The 18,816-nt window shown below is 48.4% G+C and overlaps 1 protein-coding gene across 1 annotated transcript in view; it reads right to left on the bottom strand.

Moving 5' to 3' along the window:
- LOC137334602 (pituitary adenylate cyclase-activating polypeptide type I receptor-like) overlaps window positions 1–18,816 on the bottom strand; it is a 231,867-nt gene that overhangs the window by 71,956 nt on the left and 141,095 nt on the right. Inside the window, exons 8-11 of the mRNA XM_067999414.1 lie at window positions 16,447–16,600; window positions 9,703–9,763; window positions 5,336–5,405; window positions 4,030–4,121 (exon numbers count right to left, since the gene is read on the bottom strand). Of these exons, the coding sequence (XP_067855515.1) occupies window positions 4,030–4,121; window positions 5,336–5,405; window positions 9,703–9,763; window positions 16,447–16,600 (377 nt within the window). The remainder of the gene's footprint in view (window positions 1–4,029; window positions 4,122–5,335; window positions 5,406–9,702; window positions 9,764–16,446; window positions 16,601–18,816) is intronic.

Here is an 18,816-nt window from a genome sequence, read left to right on the forward strand (position 1 = left end):
AACCGCTGCAGTCCGTGTGGTGAAGGTTCTCCCACAGTGCTGTTAGGTAGGGAGTTCCAGGATTTTGACCCAGCGATGATGAAGGAATGGCGATATATTTCCAAGTCGGGATGGTGTGTGATTTGGTGGGGAAGGTGCAGGTGGTGTTGTTCCCATGTGCCTGCTGCTCTTGTCCTTCTAGGTGGTAGAGGTCGCGGGTTTGGGAGGTGCTGTCAAAGAAGCCTTGGTGAGTTGCTGCAGTGCATCCTGTGGATGGTACACACTGCAGCCAAGGTGCGCCGGTGGTGAAGGGAGAGAATGTTTAGGGTGGTGGATGGGGTGCCAATCAAGCGGACTGCTTTGTCCTGGATGGTGTCGAGCTTCTTGAGTGTTGTTGGAGCTGCACTCATCCAGGCAAGTGGAGAGTATTCCATCACACTCCTGACTTGTGCCTTGTAGATGGTGGAAAGGCTTTGGGGAGTGAGGAGTGTGATGGAATATTCTCCACTTGCCTGGATGAGTGCAACTCCAACAACACTCAAGAATCTCGAGCCAATAGTCGATCCTTGTGCATAATGTATTGGGTTTATGAAGTGATATTGGATATTGGAACCACAATTGGTGGTGATACAAATACAAGTTCCATAAAATAAAACCCTGATCAGATCCCAAATACAGGTGGACTTGCGAGAGTGATTGAAGCTGAATTTTTATTATAAGAGAAATGCCCTAAGAATTGCCTTCAACGTGCCCTCAAAATGGAGTCTGAGCTTAAATGTGACCCCAAAATGGAGCCAGGCATTAGACTGAATGCTGGGTAAGGAAAGGGCTAATGCTAATTAAAGCCATGAAAGACTCGTACAAACAGAACCTTCCTTAACAGTGACAGGAAACACAAAGATCAAGGCCGGGAGATATCTCGTCAGAGGGAGATAAATATGACTGGACCTGTGTGTAAGTCCCTTTGTTGGAGAAAAACAAGGAGCTGGGGAGTAAAAGCAGAACCTGGTATATCTGGGTGCAGATGGCCTCATAAACTTGGACGTCCTCGGTCGTCTCAACCTGACTGTATGGGGTGATAACACCAAGAACAGTGAGCTCTTCTAACCTGCACCACTCAAACTGATCAACAGAACCAGGGAGGCTTCTTTGAAAATGAAGAATCTATACGATGGCGTTTTGACGCTAAGAAGTCGGTTTTGTTGTTCTTGTAATAGCTGAGTAGAGAAGGGACGTTGCAGTAGAAACCGTGGGAGTCCATTTTCTGGCCTCTTGTGCATCCCTGATTATCACTGCCCCATCATTGGAGGCCGTGTCTTCAGCTGCCTAGGCCCTAAGCTCTGGAAATCCCTCCCTAAACCTCTCTGCCTCTCCACCTCTCTCTCCGCCTTTAAGACGCTCCTTAAAGCCTGCCTCTTTGACCAAGCTTTTGGTCACCTGTCCTAATATCTCCTTATATGACTCGGTGTCAGCTTTTGTTTGATAATCGCTCTTGCGGAGCGTTTTGGGACATTTTACTATGTTAAAGGTGTTTTATATAAATGCAAGTTGTTGTTGTATAGAGAAGAATGGTGTCTCTGCAAAGAGGGGAAAGTGCATCTCTGGGCAAGTCAGCACCATCCACGATGATCTCCAAGTTAATGAGGCTGCAGTACCTAGACATACCAGGTTCTGCTTCTACTCCCTAGCTTCTCAATTTTTCTCCAACAAACGGACTTACATACATGAGAGAGAGAGTGACAGAGAGAGAGATTATAGAAGTTAAGATTCTACGACTATACCATTCACATACAGGCAGATATAAATGTGTCACTTGGAGGTACAAGAGATCAAGAGACATGAGATTTAAGCCAGCTGGTCCAGATAAGGCCAACTGCGCGGAAGGTAACGTTCTCCAGGAGTAGAGGGTCCAGGAGGAACCTCTACTGATGGACATTCATCACTCTGATGTCTCAGAAGGTGAGGCAACCAGTTTGTCCATTCCAGCTCGTAAGGACGAGGTCGTATAAGTTCTGGAAACACAAGCATATAGACTTCTATCGCATTACATCGAGTCTGCAGCCCAACTGGTCTATGCCGGCGTTTATGCTCCACATGAGCCTCCTCCCTCCCTACTTCATCTAACTCTATCTGCATATCCTTCTATTCCTTTCTCCCTCCTGTGTTTATCTAATTTCCCCCTAAATGCATCTATACTATTCGCCTCAACTACTCCTTGTGGTAGCGAGTTCCACATTTTAACCACTCTCTGGGTAAAGAAGTTTCTCCTGAATTCCCTATTCAATGGATTGTCTATCTAATGCTGTTAACCTGTCAGCTATCTAATCCTAAACTAACCTCACCAACTTATATCAATCTAAATTCAAGTGCTGCTAACTGTGATTGAAGTTAATAAATGCTAGTTCATGACATAATTGCCTGCTTCGTCCTTGATGATTCAACAAGAAAGGGTTAATTCATTCACTCAGCAATATCCTGACTGGAGGGTGGTAAGGCAATTGCTGATATAATTGGAACCGGTTGATGTAAGGCAGTTCAGAGAGATATATTTGGGCATCATTCACTCCTGGGCATGGACTGGGTGGTAAACCCCAGTCAGTTCCTTGACAGGGCAGTCAGGAGAGGTTAATTCTTTTCATGGCCTTGACAAACAATTCTTGTCAAGTTTCAGATCCCAGTGTTCGTACACTATCCTGCCCGTCTTTATACAATAGCTACCTACTGCATCGCTGACATCCCTCGGTAAGCCGAGTGGAGGTGTAAAGCTCTTGAAATACCTTTCCATGGTGACTAGATGTCTCTATTCTTTTTCTAAAGACGCATGTTACCAGCCCAGCTTACAGCCACATTTAACACTGCCTGAACGTCCATCTTATACAGTCAATATTAACGCATCACTTAAGATCGAAACCACAAACTCAGGCCTACGAATGCTTAACGCAAATGAAATTTCTTTGTCCACCTTAATGGAAGCACTGCCCGTTTAAAATACACGGGTTGATATCACCTTGATAGTGGCCATTTTGTTTTAAATGGGTCAAAGGGCACAGAGGAATTCCATCCATCAGCGTTCGGACGCTGATATTTGCGCAGCATCGCTCGAAAGGTCTTCGCTCTTTCTCCTCTTTGTCAAATTGGATTGAAATTTCAGAGGGTCGAGCCCCTCGAGCATCACCAATCTGACAACAAGTAACTGTGGGGGGGGGGTCATTTTTGACTTTGGGCTGCAGTGTAAGAACGAGACTATATCGGATCAGCCAGTGGAAAGGCTGGAGAAGCTGGGATTGTTCTCCTTAGAGCGGAGAATGTTAAGAGGGAGATTTAATAGAGTTATTCAAAATGATGAGGGATTTCGACAGAGTAAATAAGGAGAAACTGTTTCCACTGGCAGGAGGGTCGGTAACCAGAGGACACAGATTTAAGATAATTGGCAACAGAGCCAGTGGGGGAGAAGAAGAGAATTTTTTTTATGCAGCGAGTTATAATGATCTGGATTGCGCTGCCTGAAAGGGCGGTGGAAGCAGATTCAATAATAACTTTCAAAAGGGAATTGGAGAAATACTTGATTTGCAGGGCTATGGGCAAAGAGCAAGGGAGTGGGACTAATTGGACAGCTCTTTCAAAGAGCCGGCACAGGCACGATGGGCCGAATGGCCTCCTTCTGTGCTGTATGGTTTACGATTCATACATCTCCCCCGATTTTCCGTTGACTTCATTGGAAGAGAAAAAAACGGACGAGGTGTATAACGGGCGGCTGATCCGAAATCGCCCGGTTTACGCCCAAAGTCAAAATGACCTCCAATGAGTGAGAAGGAGGCAGGGCTCAGAGCACAGAGCTCCTGCTCAGAGAGAGACCTGTTGGATCCAATCGCACCACAAATGGCTCGGACCGTCTACAGGTGAAATGATAAAGACACGACAGTGACCAGGGCAATTTCAGCAACCTCCAAAAAATCCGAATAGGAAAAGGGGAACTTTTTCCTATGTGTATAACAGGCGCCATTTTATCCAATGGCGTTTGAGCTTCCAAGTCAAATATCAAACACTTACAAGTAAATGCTGGACTCGTTGCCTCCGATATCGGGAGACTGGAGCTTTTGCACGAGAATGAATATGATTCCGATGAAGAGGATAAAGTTTACCTGGGTGAAAAGAAAAACAAGAGAACTCAATTAGTTGGCAGATATTTTTCTCGGTGTCAATTTCTGACTGTGTTGGAGAGATTCACCCAATCACCAGCTCCAATTTATAGCCAATCCCTTGCTGGTGAACTTTAACCTGTGTTTCGTTTGTGACGGTACCTCGCCCATGTAGTGCATGGATGAAGCCCATACGGTACAATCAGGCTTGAGGGGGCTGAATGGCCTACTCCTGTTCCTATTTCTTATCTTCTTAAGCAGGCTCGAGGGGGCTGAATGGCCTACTCCTGATCCTGCGTTGCTACATATTTTAATCAAATTATAAATTAAACTATCCAAGGCAACACTCGTTGATGTAGGTGGATCCTGATTTTGGAACGCTCAACTTGTTGACATGGACATCCAGGGGCTGATTTCTGTCTCTTGTCACCCCACAGAAATGGGGTGGGGGGAGAGGGCGGGGCCTAACAGAGCGGAAATTGAGTCGGAAGTCAATCCCACCTATTTCCGGGGCCTGCTCCAATTTCTGGGCCTGTCTGCGGGGGGGAGGTGGTTGAAGCCTTGATGGCTTTGCTTACTTGGAGGTCAATGGTGAACAAGTTTAGCCTGTAACCGTGACTCTGGTGCGATTACCACCGCCTCCTGAATGGGTCTCATTGTACCAACTGTTGGGCAAGGATATTATCGAGCCGGTAGCTTCCCTCTTCCTTTTAATTACTAACGATTAACTTTCATTGCCTTTTTAGATTCCTACCTGTAGCGAGTGCCATTCCCTCTCTATTGCAAGCAGCCCAAGTTACATTAAGGAATTTCTGGATTGCAAGCCAGATATCCTAGATGGCGTCACCTTAAAATTGGAACTAGGGCATTCAGGGGTGATGTCCAGGGAGTACTTCTTCACGCAAAAGGCTGTTGAGGCTGGGGGTCAATTGAAAATTTCAAAACTGAGATTGATAGATTTTTGTTAGTGTAAACGTATCAAGGGATATGGAAACAAGGCGGGCAAATGGAGATAAGGTACGGATCAGCCATGATTGAATGGCGGAACAGGCTCAAGGGGCTGAGTGGCCTGCTTCTGTTCCTATGTTATTGCCCCTATTCATTGCATGCATTTGATGAGTGTGTTTAAATACGTACAGAATATACACAGAGCGGTGGATTCCTTTATGAAGAAGTTACAGTTCCTCAGTACCCTTACCATCCTCCTCGAACCTTACCATGATCGATACGATGACTGGGCCTTTAATTACCCACCACAGGGCTCGGTGTTCATTAGTTTCCCAACAGCTATAAACAGAGGAAAGACAACACATTACAGAACGCAGGCGATGGAGGTCGTGCTGTCACTGGCGAACTTAGAAGCACTTAGAAAATATCAACGGGATTAGACAAAGTCAGCATGGATTTATGAAAGGGAAATCGTGTTTGACACACCTACTGGAGTTTTTTGAGGATGTAACTGGTAGAATAGATAAGGGAGAACCAGTGGATGTGGTGTATTTGGATTTTCAGAAGGCCTTTGATAAAGTCCCACATAAGAGGTTAGTGTGCAAAATTAAAGCACATGGGATTGGGGGGAATATACTGGCATGGATTGAAAATTGGTTAACAGACAGGAAACAGAGAGTAGGAATAAATGGGTCTTTTTCTGGGTGGCAGGCAGTGACTAGTGGGGTACCGCAGGGATCAGTGCTTGGGCCCCAGCTATTCACAATATATATCAATGATTTGGATGAGGGAACCAAATGTAATATTTCCAAGTTTGCTGACGACACAAAACTAGGTGGGATTGTGAGTTGTGAGGAGGATGCAAAGAGGCTTCAAGGTGATTTAGACAAGTTGAGTGAGTGGGCAAATACATGGCAGATGCAGTATAATGTGGATAAATGTGAAGTTATCAACTTCAGAAGGAAAAACAGAAAGGCAGAGTATTATTTAAATGGTGATAGATTGGGAAATGTTGATGTACAAAGGGACCTGGATGTCCTTGTACACCAGTCACTGAAAGCAAACATGCAGGTGCAGCAAGCAGTTAGGAAGGCAAATGGTATGTTGGCCTTCATTGCAAGAGGATTTGAGTACAGGAGCAAGGATGTCTTACTGCAGTTATAAAGGGCCTTGGTGAGACCAAACCTGGAGTATTGTGTGCAGATTTGGTCTCCTTACCTAAGAAAGGATATACTTGCCATGGAGGGAGTGCAGCAAAGGTTCACCAGACTGATTCCTGGGATGGCAGGACTGTCGTATGAGGAGAGATTGGGTCGACTCGGCCTGTATTCACTCGAGTTTAGAAGAATGAGAGGGGATCTCATTGAAACGTATAAAATTCTGACAGGGCTAGACAGACTGGATGCAGGGAGGATGTTTCCCCTGGCTGGGGGGTCCAGATCGAGGGGGGTCACAGTCTCAGGATATGGGATAGGACATTTAGGACTGAGATGAGGAGAAATTTCTTCACTCAGAGGGTGGTGAACCTGTGGAATTTTTTACCACAGAAGACTGTGGAGGCCAAGTCACTAAATATATTTAAGAAGGAGATAGATAGATTTCTACACAGAAAAGGCATCAAGGGGTATGGGGAGAGGGCAGGAATATGGTATTGAGATGAGGATCGGCCATGATCATATTGAATGGCGGAGTCGGCTCGAAGGGCCGAATGGCCTTTTCCTGCTCCTATTTGCAATGTTGTTATGAACTGGACTGTTCATCTGAGGCTGATGTGGCGGCCATTTGGTGGGAGGAAGCTTGGTGCTGGCACTCTACTCAAGATCACAAAGTGATACCGAGCCATACCGTGGGTAGCACTCGCGCCTCTGAGTCAGAAGGTCGTGGGTTCAAGTCCCACTTGAGCACAAAATCTAGGCTGACTCTCCCTGTGCAATACTGAGGGAGTGCTGCACTGTCGGAGGTGCCGTCTTTCAGATAGCCTTTCACTATTTCGAAGAAGAGCAGGGGAGTTCTCCCCGATGTCCTGCGCCAATATTTATCCCTCAACCAACATCACGAAAACAGATGATCTGGTCATGATCATGTTGCTGTTTGTGGGATCTTGCTGTGCGCAAATTGGCTGCTGCGTTTCCTACATTACAACAGTGACTACACTTCAAAAATACTTCATTGGCTGTAAAGCACTTTGGGACATCCTGAGGTCGTGAAAAGCTCTGTAGAAAAGTTCTTTAATTTGTTCCCTTTTGTTTGGTTTCAACTTTGCAGCTGGACCCCAGCATTCCAAACCCTTGCCCACCATTTACTGCCTATCCTGGCGCCTCTCTGTCTGTCTCTCTCTCTCTCTCCCCTTCCCCTCCTCCCCTGGGATATTGGCATTCTCCTGTCTAATCTCTGCCCAAAGCACGGCAGAAAGTGCCCAATTTCAAACTTTGCCGGCAACAGGAAGTGTGGTCGCTGGTTTAAGAAGCTCCACCAGCAGATTCCTGCCCCTGCCCAGAAAGCCCCGCCCCCTGCCCAGAAAGCCCCGCCCCTGCCCAGAAAGCCCCGCCCCTGCCCAGAAAGCCCCGCCCCCTTGCCAAGAAGCCCACCCACTGCCCAGGATTCCCCGCCCCTGCCCAGGAATCCTCAGCCCTGCCCTGAAAGCCCTGCCCCCTGTCCGGGAAACCCCGCCTCCTGCCCAGGAAGCCCCACCCCATCGGGGAATCCCCGCCCCCGTCCGGGAAGCCCCGCCTCCTGCCTGGGAAGGCCCCACCCCCTGCCCGGGAAAGCCCCGCCCCCTGCCCGGGAAAGGCCCCACCCCTGCCCAGGAAGGCCCCGCCCCTGCCCAGGAAGGCCCCGCCCCTGCCCAGGAAGGCCCCGCCCCTCCGTGCTCTCAATGAGCAAGGGAAATGACACAGGAAGTGGACGGCTGGGCTTAAACGGGGCACAGCAGAAAACCGGGGAGGGACAATCCCTCCGCGCCCCGGCAGCACCAGGCACCATGGCCGACAGCTGCTGGTGTGCCACGGATGGATTGTCAGCCCTGCCGTGGCTGTTAGTGGCAGTCTTGGGCTGCCCGTTCGGAACTGTCTCGTGCTGCCTGTCCAAAGTCACTTTTACACCCGTGAGATAGCAGAGGCTTCAGTCCGGCCCGGATTAAAACCCACGTCCCAGAGGCGAACAGACTGCACCTAATTCAGTGCCCAGACCAGCAGATTTAAAGCAACACACACACACAAAACAAAGTGCGACACTGAGTGGTCTCGATTTTCAGCCCTCTTTGCCTGGCCTTAACCGGGCGGCAATGGCCTCAAAATGGGGTCAGTAGCCTTACCGCGCACTCCCCTCCCCCCAATTAACACCTGCAATGCGCCATTTTGAAAGGGTGTGTCCAACGCGCCCACCTGTTTCAGGGGACGGGGCCCTTTTAATGTGGGGATCGGGGTTCGTTGACATAAATTGGACACCGGTTGGCACTTTTGGAGGCGAGCCCGAGCCGTGATCGCTCCCACCAGCTCGACGGGCAGTGGAACCGAAGAGACCCGTTAAAGGGAAGCGTCGAATTATTCCTGAGCACTCCTCCGAGGCCCACTAAAATAATCCTGGCAGCTGCCTGCACAGGAAGCCCTGCCCTCTGCGATCACAACCCCCCACACCCCAAACCCCCCCGCAACCGCCCCACCGCTCCCCGCCTCTTACCTTGCTGGCAGTTGCCCAGGCCCGATCCTGAGGCCTCAGTGCCGTGGGGCTGCCTGTTTGGCTCCCCTCAGCTCATCTTCCAAATTTAAACCAGGCTGAGGCCTCAAAATGGCGGGGGTGGGTGGGGGGGCTCTCCATTGGTCGGTCGACCCGAAAGCCACAATCGAGCCCCCTGTACATTTACGGTTGTCGCAGTAATAAAGATGATGACAAGCTCCCTTTAAGAAACTACAAAGAAAAATGGGACGGCGCGCAGAGATCCATTAGGGGCGGATTCTCAACTCGCCCCCCCGCCCCAGCCCCTCTTCCCCCCCCCCACCCACCGGGGGCCTAAATCTGAGGTAGCAGATCGGCTGCCCGTTCCACAAAGCGTCCGGTTTTCATTCCCGTCAAAGATGGGACGTGCTTTCTATAACGGGCGGTACGTAGGGTCGCCAACTCCGGTTGGACATATTCCCGGAGGCTTCATCACCTGACCTCCCGTCTCCAAACGTCCCGCCCCCACACTCTCCCACCATTGGTCGCCCGAGACGTCCATCAACACGGCGGTCCGCCAATCGGAAAGCGAATGGACTCTGGTTACCCGATTGGATGATTCTCGGCTGTCAGTCAAACAGCCTTTTCTCCCCCATCTCCAATATTTTTATAACTAATAAAATGGAAGCGTTCAAAGAAAAGAAAACAATTTGTTTAACCCCCCCTTGTGATTTTTCTCAAGGGTGTTGCTCGCAGTAGTGTCCAGGAGATTAACCTTTAATTCCTGGAGGCTCCAGGACAATCCAGGAGGGTTGGCAACCCCAGCGGTTCGTTCTGCGACATCAGGTTTACGACCCTGGGGAGCGGGGGGGGGCGGGGAGCGGCAAGTTGGAAATCCGCCCCCCCCTTCCCGACCCCCGTTAATTTATTTTTTGTTCGACGATGAATGATCGGGACGGACTAGAAAGGAGGTCACACCTACCCAGAGTCGTCGAAATGAAGGCGCAGCACTGTCCAAATAGTGACACAGATGGTGGGAGTACCTGCAAAAATAAAACAAGTGTCTCTGTCCTCTCCGTTTTCCCACTCACTTCTCGTAAAGGACAAAATGACATTTTCTTTTCATCAGCATTGAATTTTTTATCCCCAACAGATCGAAATTTGCTGCTACATAGTGCTGGGGGGGGAATTGCACTGCATGTGACTTTATTTAGAACATCGATGTCCACACACAAAGTGCAGGTGTGAGTTTAAAGTATTTGGGGGCAATACTGTGAGTGAGTTTTAAGTGTTTGGTCAAAATTTGCGCAAAATTACACCAAATTGGAGGGGTGAGGTTAATACAAAGGAAGAATGCATCAAAATGCAAGAGGATATTAATTAACTTACAGACTGGACGTGTAAATGGCAAATGAATTTCAAAATAAGTGTGAGGTGGTGCATTTTGGTAGGAAGAATAAAGAGGCCACCTACTGCTTGGATAATAAGGGCTCGATATTGCCAGGGCTGCAGGTTCGCACCGGGGACGCTATTGGGCGCGTGGGTAACGCGCCCGGTGAAATCAGTCTGCCCCGCGCGCGATCGCAGCCTAATTGGATCCACTTACCTGCTCCTCCGGGTTCCCCACTGCTGATCTGCGCGTCGGGCGGGCTGCGCATGCGCAGTAAGGTCTGTCAGCTGGAGGAGCTCTATTTAAAGGGGCAGTCCTCCACTGACAGATGCTGCAACAAATAGGAAAAAATACAGCATGGAGCAGCCCAGGGGGAAGGCTGCTCCCAGGTTTAATGATGCCTCACTCCAGGTATCATTAGATGGGGTGAGGAGGAGGGGGAGGACAGAGATCTTCCCCCCGGCGGGCGGGAGGAAGCGGCCTGCCTCTGCCATCAGGAAGGCCTGGCTCGAGGTGGCAGAGGAGGTCACCTGCACCATCAACATATCGCCAACCTGCATACAGTGCAGGAGGCGCTTCAATGACCTAAGTAGGTCAGCCACAGTGAGTACACTTACTCATTCCCCTACACTCCGTCTGCTACATCACCGCCCCCACCCCACATCTCCTTCTGCACTGCCAACACTACTCTATCACATCACTCCTCACACCCACTCAAACCTCATCCTCATCTTACCCGGACCTACTCACCTCGCCAGTACTCATCCCGCCACTACCACTCAACCCAATCCTCATACAATCTCATGGCTCGATCTCATACTCACCCTCTCATGCATCTCTTTCACAGTCAGCCTCACTCAACCTGCCACTACCTGTGCTGCAGCCACAGGGCATGCATCACATATGTGCAGTAGGCAGCGTAAGGCAAATGTGTCGTGAGCATGAAGGGGATGCACAAGGGTGTTTGAGGATTTGTCATGGTTTTTACCTATATTTAATTTCTGATCAACTCACATTACATATTATATTGGCACCACTACTGCCACCTCTTTGTGAATCTTGTCTGGTTTGTGCAATAATGCCCTTTCCTGAGGATCACAATGAAGACCCACACCTGATGCCACCCATTGTGCCACTGCAGAATGGGTGTAGGTGTATTTGCAGGGCTCTTTTGTGCAGACGACTGAGAGACGTCGGCGATGTCCCGGGTGGCACCCTGGAAGGATGCGGAGGAGAAGTTGTTGAGGGCAGTGGTGACTTTGACAGCGACAGGTAAGAAGATGGTGCTCGGGCCAGCCGGGAGCAGCTCGGCATGAAGGAGGCTGCAGATGTCCACGACTGCATGTCGAGTGACTCTGAGCCTCCGTGTGCACTGCTGCTCAGAGAGGTCCAGGAAGCTGAGCCTCGGTCTGTGGACCCTGTGGCGAGGGTAGTGCCCTCTGCGACGCGTCTCTCTCTGCGGTAGCCCTCCCTCCTGCTGTGTAGGTGGATGTGTCACAGCACTGTGTTGTGGAGCTCCACGTGTCAGAGGTGGACGGCGTGGATGGTGAGGCCGGTGAGGCTGGTGATGCTGTTCACCCTCTGAGGAGGTCATGACTGCAGCTACGGCGGCCCCCATCCGCAAGATGTACATCTGAGGGGGTCCGCAAGGTAGGTACATGTCTCCGGACCCCGGGGTAAGTGTGCAAGTTGGTGACTTTGATTGTCAGGAAGAGGGTGGTGGAGGCCAAACTTTGTCCCAAGTGACAGAGTGGCCTCCTGCAATGAGTGAGGGTCTCCCTCCCCACCAGCTGTCAAATGGTCCTTTGCAGCTGCCACAGGCTGACAGCTGCAACAGGTCCATTTGAACTGGGAGTGTTTCCCCCAGTGTGGGAAACAGTCCCAGTTTGCTCTAAAATCCCACCCCTCCTCACATAATCCCTTAATCAGGTCAGTTAATGACCTGAACAAGCAAAATAAATACTGTCAACTGGAACCCCGCTGGCTTTAATTGCCTGTGGGATTCCCACCAGCGGGGGCTGCGCGCACACGCCGGCGCAGAACCCAGAAGTGCGCGGGTTCGAGGCGGACTCCGGTCCCGCTCCGGGATTTCCCGATTTTCGGGGCCCCCCCGCCAGGAACGCACCCGCTGGCGGGTGCTAAAATGCTGCCTAATGTGTTTGGTGTAATACTGGGAGTGAGTTTAATGTGTTTGATCTAATACTGGGAGTGAGTTTAATGTGTTTGGTCTAATACTGGGAGTGAGTTTAATGTGTTTGGTCTAATACTGGGAGTGAGTTTAATGTGTTTGATCTAATACTGGGAGTGAGTTTAATGTGTTTGGTCTAATACTGGGAGTGAGTTTAATGTGTTTGGTCTAATACTGGGAGTGAGTTTAATGTGTTTGATCTAATACTGGGAGTGAGTTTAATGTGTTTGGTCTAATACTGGGAGTGAGTTTAATGTGTTTGGTCTAATACTGGGAGTGAGTTTAATGTGTTTGGTGTAATACTGGGAGTGAGTTTAATGTGTTTGGTCTAATACTGGGAGTGAGTTTAATGTGTTTGGTCTAATACTGGGAGTGAGTTTAATGTGTTTGGTCTAATACTGGGAGTGAGTTTAATGTGTTTGGTCTAATACTGGGAGTGAGTTTAATGTGTTTGGTGTAATACTGGGAGTGAGTTTAATGTGTTTGGTGTAATACTGGGAGTGAGTTTAATGTGTTTGGTCTAATACTGGGAGTGAGTTTAATGTGTTTGGTCTAATACTGGGAGTGAGTTTAATGTGTTTGTTCTAATACTGGGAGTGAGTTTAAAGTCAGGTACTTTTAGTAAGGATGGGGGAGGGTGGGGGGCAATGAGGGTGTTTGTGCCACAGAATAAAGGCCTAGAAATTGCTTCTAAAATAACGATGAGCCTCACAGCACTCACCGTCACTAGTGACCAAATCAAGCAGCAAGTTCCGGCGACTGCACATGCTCAGTTAAATGCGGAAATCTGGAACTTGCTCTTCCCGGTTCACCCGAGATGTGACAGCTTCCCCTTAAAGGGATATCGCCGGCTGCAATCAATTGAATCAACGGACCAGCGCCAACTTACTCTTCTGCCCAGCTGGAAACGAACTAATCTCGCCACAAATCAGGCACCCTCAATTTTTTAGGTCTATACTAAGTTTTAACAGTGTGGTGAGTCTTGATGACTGCTAAACAACCACTCTGGCACTAAAAATTAACCTTTTAAAAATGTGGAGTCTCATCACTCCTGATTTCAATAGTTTTTGGACATTTAAAAAAGAATGTTTTTGAAGATTACAAAATTAAAAACCATTTTTTAAAAACTTTTTCCTTCTGTCTCTGTTCCCTGAGCCTTTTAATCTGATCCCTTTCTCTATATCATTTTATAATACCTGATCAGGCACACCCGGGATTTTAGTCTGTGCTGTTTGTGAATGAACCGCACTTCCTGGTTCTCACAGCGTGGCTTGTTTCAAGCTGATTGGTTGAGGGCCCTTAGAGCTCCTTTGACCACTCACACAACCCGGGATAAAACGCTGATGTTATTTGAACTCACAGCTGTCGGAAGTCGCTGCCAAAAAAGAACGCGGTGACTTAGTGGGTGAGTTTAAATCTAATGAGCGCCGACCACTGCTGGTCCGCCACTGGGAGCAACTTGCGGCCGATTGTGCTCGGTGTGGCAGGGCTGCAGTGTGTGTGCGTGTTGGTGTGGCAGGGCTGCAGTGTGTGTGCGTGTTGGTGTGGCAGGGCTGCAGTGTGTGTGCGTGTTGGTGTGGTGTTAGTGTGTGTGCGTGTTGGTGTGGCAGGGCTGCAGTGTGTGTGCGTGTTGGTGTTGGTGTGGTGTTAGTGTGTGAGCGTGTTGGTGTGGTGTTAGTGTGTGCGTGTTGGTGTGGTGTTAGTGTGTGCGTGTTGGTGTGGTGTTAGTGTGTGCGTGTTGGTGTGGTGTTAGTGTGTGTGCGTGTTGGTGTGGTGTTAGTGTGTGTGCGTGTTGGTGTGGTGTTAGTGTGTGCGTGTTGGTGTGGTGTTAGTGTGTGCGTGTTGGTGTGGTGTTAGTGTGTGCGTGTTGGTGTGGTGTTAGTGTGTGTGCGTGTTGGTGTGGTGTTAGTGTGTGTGCGTGTTGGTGTGGTGTTAGTGTGTGTGCGTGTTGGTGTGGTGTTAGTGTGTGTGCGTGTTGGTGTGGTGTTAGTGTGTGTGCGTGTTGGTGTGGTGTTAGTGTGTGTGCGTGTTGGTGTGGTGTTAGTGTGTGTGCGTGTTGGTGTGGTGTTAGTGTGTGTGCGTGTTGGTGTGGTGTTAGTGTGTGTGCGTGTTGGTGTGGTGTTAGTGTGTGTGCGTGTTGGTGTGGTGTTAGTGTGTGTGCGTGTTGGTGTGGTGTTAGTGTGTGTGCGTGTTGGTGTGGTGTTAGTGTGTGTGCGTGTTGGTGTGGTGTTAGTGTGTGTGCGTGTTGGTGTGGTGTTAGTGTGTGTGCGTGTTGGTGTGGTGTTGGTGTGTGTGCGTGTTGGTGTGGTGTTGGTGTGTGTGCGTGTTGGTGTGGTGTTAGTGTGTGTGCGTGTTGGTGTGGTGTTACTGTGTGTGCGTGTTGGTGTGGTGTTAGTGTGTGTGCATGTTGGTGTGGTGTTAGTGTGTGTGCGTGTTGGTGTGGTGTTAGTGTGTGTGCGTGTTGGTGTGGTGTTAGTGTGTGTGCGTGTTGGTGTGGTGTTAGTGTGTGCGTGTTGGTGTGGTGTTAGTGTGTGTGCGTGTTGGTGTGGTGTTAGTGTGTGTGCGTGTTGGTGTGGTGTTAGTGTGTGCGTGTTGGTGTGGTGTTAGTGTGTGTGCGTGTTGGTGTGGTGTTAGTGTGTGTGCGTGTTGGTGTGGTGTTAGTGTGTGTGCGTGTTGGTGTGGTGTTAGTGTGTGTGCGTGTTGGTGTGGTGTTAGTGTGTGCGTGTTGGTGTGGTGTTAGTGTGTGTGCGTGTTGGTGTGGTGTTAGTGTGTGCGTGTTGGTGTGGTGTTAGTGTGTGTGCGTGTTGGTGTGGTGTTAGTGTGTGTGCGTGTTGGTGTGGTGTTAGTGTGTGCGTGTTGGTGTGGTGTTAGTGTGTGTGCGTGTTGGTGTGGTGTTAGTGTGTGTGCGTGTTGGTGTGGTGTTAGTGTGTGCGTGTTGGTGTGGTGTTAGTGTGTGTGCGTGTTGGTGTGGTGTTAGTGTGTGTGCGTGTTGGTGTGGTGTTAGTGTGTGCGTGTTGGTGTGGTGTTAGTGTGTGTGCGTGTTGGTGTGGTGTTAGTGTGTGCGTGTTGGTGTGGTGTTAGTGTGTGTGCGTGTTGGTGTGGTGTTAGTGTGTGTGCGTGTTGGTGTGGTGTTAGTGTGTGCGTGTTGGTGTGGTGTTAGTGTGTGCGATATGTGTGAGTTTGCATTGGGGGAGAAAATTCAGCCACAGTGCGTCTGGAATTATATGTGCCTGCAGCTCCCTCTGTTGGTGGCAGAAGGAATGTTTTTTAAAAAAAACTGGTTCAGTTAAAATCAGGCTGGTGAGACATTAGAATCAGGCACGATGGGACATTCTGCCGAAATTTCCCTGTCCCCCTATTTGAACAAAGATTTCAACCCATCATTTCTGGTCCTTGTCACTCTCACCTCATCAACATCTCTAACACAATGGTACTGGTGCAATCGGAATAAGTTGGTTAAGGCACTGGGTACATCAGAGGGTACACTGTACGCTCCTTATCGACTTGCATTGCTACTTTTTAAAGATTTATGTATCTGTATTCCCAGATTTCTATGCTGCTCCACCCTACTTTATTCTTACTTTCCAAAGAATAAGTGGCCTCATTATTCCTCCCACCAAAATGTATCGCCTCACACACTGAATTTCAATTGCCATTCAACTGCTCGCTCTGCGATCCTGTTTATATCTTCCTGTATTTTGGTGCAATCCTCCATGTTATTAGCTCTAACCCTTCCAATTTAGTATCATCTGCAAATTTCAACACTGCACCTCCGATTCCTGAGTCCAAATCAGTTATCTGCATCTGTTGTAGACTAATTGATAGAGATTGGTGGTTATGATTAGCCAACAACTCCCATTTATCGTTGTATTGTGCGACTACCAGGGTGGTATAAGGCGAACTAGATGGATCTTGGTGTTATTTCCTCTCGCAATTCCTATGTTCCCATATATATGGTAAACAATAGTTTACAATAATAAAAATAACTGATTTCTTATTAAATGCAATTTGAAATATATGAGGATATTAGCAATTTTCCCACCACTCCCCTGCCCAATAACATCATAAAATCATTCATAGCATCATTATGGTGAGCCTGACAATGTTGAGCAGGACCGTTTACCCTAGACACTGCCAGTAAAACTCACCCCAGCCTATAAGGATGTACCAGTAGAAGTATCTGCGCTCAGGGAAGAAGGTCTCAACGAGCAGGGTGAAGAGGTAGAGTCCTTCGATGAAGAGCCAGAAGTAGTTGGACATTACACAGTAATGGAAGAAGACCATCATGGCTTTGCATTGGACCTGAAAGGAATCAGAGACAGTGATGGATCTGAGGCCAGTGTCACTTTGTCTCAAATCCTGAAGGAGCCCCATCCAGCCCAGGCCAGGCCAGGACAAAATTAATCGTCACTTGGAAAAGTATGGGCCGATAAGTGAAAATCAGCGTGGAGTTATTAAAGGAAAATCACGTTTGACTAATTTGTTTGAGTTCTTTGATGAAGTAACGGAGAGGTTTAATGGACTGGTCAGGTGGGCAGAAAAGTGGCAAATGGAATTCAATCCGGAGAAGTGTGAGGTAATGCATTTGGGGAGGGCAAATAAGGCAAGGGAATACACAATAAATGGGAGGATACTGAGAGGTGTAGAGGAACAAAGGGACCTTGGAGTGAATGTCCACAGATCCCTGAAGGTAGGACAGGTAGATAAGGTGGTTAAGAAGGCACATGGGATACTCTCCTTTATCATCTGAGGCATCGAATATAAGAGCAGGGAGGTTATGCTGCATAAAACACTGGTTAGGCCACAGCCAGAGTATTGTGTACTGTTCTGGTCACCACATTACAGGAAAGATGTGATTGCACTAGAGAGGGTACAGAGGGCATTTACGAGGATGTTGCCAGGACTGGAGAATTTTAGCTATGAGGAAAGATTGGATAGGCTGGGGTTGTTCTCTTTGGAACAGAGGAGGCTGAGGGGAGATTTAATGGAGGTTTACAAAATTATGTGGAGCCGAGATAGAGTGGACAGGAAGGACCTATTTCCCGTAGCAAAGAGGTCAATAATCAGGGGGCATAGATTTAAATTAATTGGTAGAAGGATTAGAGGGGAGCTGAGTAAAAACTTTTTCACCCAGAGGGTGGTGGGGGTCTGGAACTCACTGCCTGAGAGGGTGGTAGAGGCAGAAACCCTCAACTCATTTAAAAAGTACCTGGATTTGCACCTAAAGTGCCGTAACCTAAAGGGCTGCGGACCAAGTGCTGGAAAGTGGGATTAGGCTGGGTGGCTCTTGGGCCGAATGGCCTCCTTCTGTGCCATAAATTTTCTATGATTCTATGATTCTATAAGTCACAGTAAATTAAAAGGTAGTTGAGATACTGGATGGGCTAAAATTTGATAAAGAGGAGGTATTAGAAAGGCTAGCTGTACTTAAAGTAGATAAGCCACTCGGTCCAGATGAGATGCATCCTAGGTTGCTGAGGGAAGGGTGGAAATTGCAGAGGAACTGGCCATAATCTTCCAAACATCTGTAGATACAGGGGTGGTACCAGAGGACTGGAGAATTGCAAATGTTACACCCTTATTCAAAAAAGGGTGTAAGGATAAACCCAGCAACTACAGGCCAGTCAGTTTAACCTCGGTAGTGGGGAGACTTTTGGAAACGATAATCCGGGACAGAATTAACAGTCACTTGGACAAGTGTGGATTAATTAAGGAAAGCCAGCACGGATTTGATAAAGGCAAATCGTCTTTAACCAAATTGATTGAGTTTTTTGATGAAGTAACAGAGGGTCGATGAGGGCAATGCAGTTGATGTGGTGTATATGGACTTTCAAAAGACGTTTGATAAAATGCCGCGTATCAGGCTTGTCATCAAGATTCATGCCCATGGCATAAAGGGAGCAGTAGCAGCATGGACACGAAATTGGCTAAGTGACAGGAAGCAGACAGTAGTGGTGAACGATTGTTTTATGGTTTGGAGGGAGGTGTACAGTGGTGTTCCCCAGGGGTCAGTGCTGGGACCACTGCTTTTCTTGATATATATTAATGACTTGGACTTGGTGTACAGGGAACAATTTCAAAATTTGCAGATGACACAAAACTTGGAAGGGTAGTGAACAGTGGGGAGGATAGTGATAGACTTCAAGAGGACGTAGACACTCTGGTGGAATGGGCAGACACCTGGCAGATGAAATTCAATGGAGAAAAGTGCGAAGTGATACATTTTGTGCACAAATCGTTGAAGGTGGCAGAGCAGGTTGAGAAAGCAGTTAAGAAAGCATACGGGATTCTGGGCTTTATAAATAGAGGCATAGAGTACAAAAGCAAGGAAGTCATGATGAACCTTTATAAAACACTGGCTCAGCAACAACTGGAGTGTTGTGTCTAGTTCTGGGCACCGAACTTTAGGAAAGATGTGAAGGGCTTAGAGAGGGTGCAGAAAAGATTTACTAGAATGGTTCCAGGGATGAGGGACTTCAGTTACATGGATAGACTGGAGAAGCTGGGGTTGTTCTTCT

Source organism: Heptranchias perlo, chromosome 2 (genome assembly GCF_035084215.1).
Source record: "Heptranchias perlo isolate sHepPer1 chromosome 2, sHepPer1.hap1, whole genome shotgun sequence".
NCBI classification, from domain to species: Eukaryota; Metazoa; Chordata; class Chondrichthyes; order Hexanchiformes; family Hexanchidae; genus Heptranchias; species Heptranchias perlo.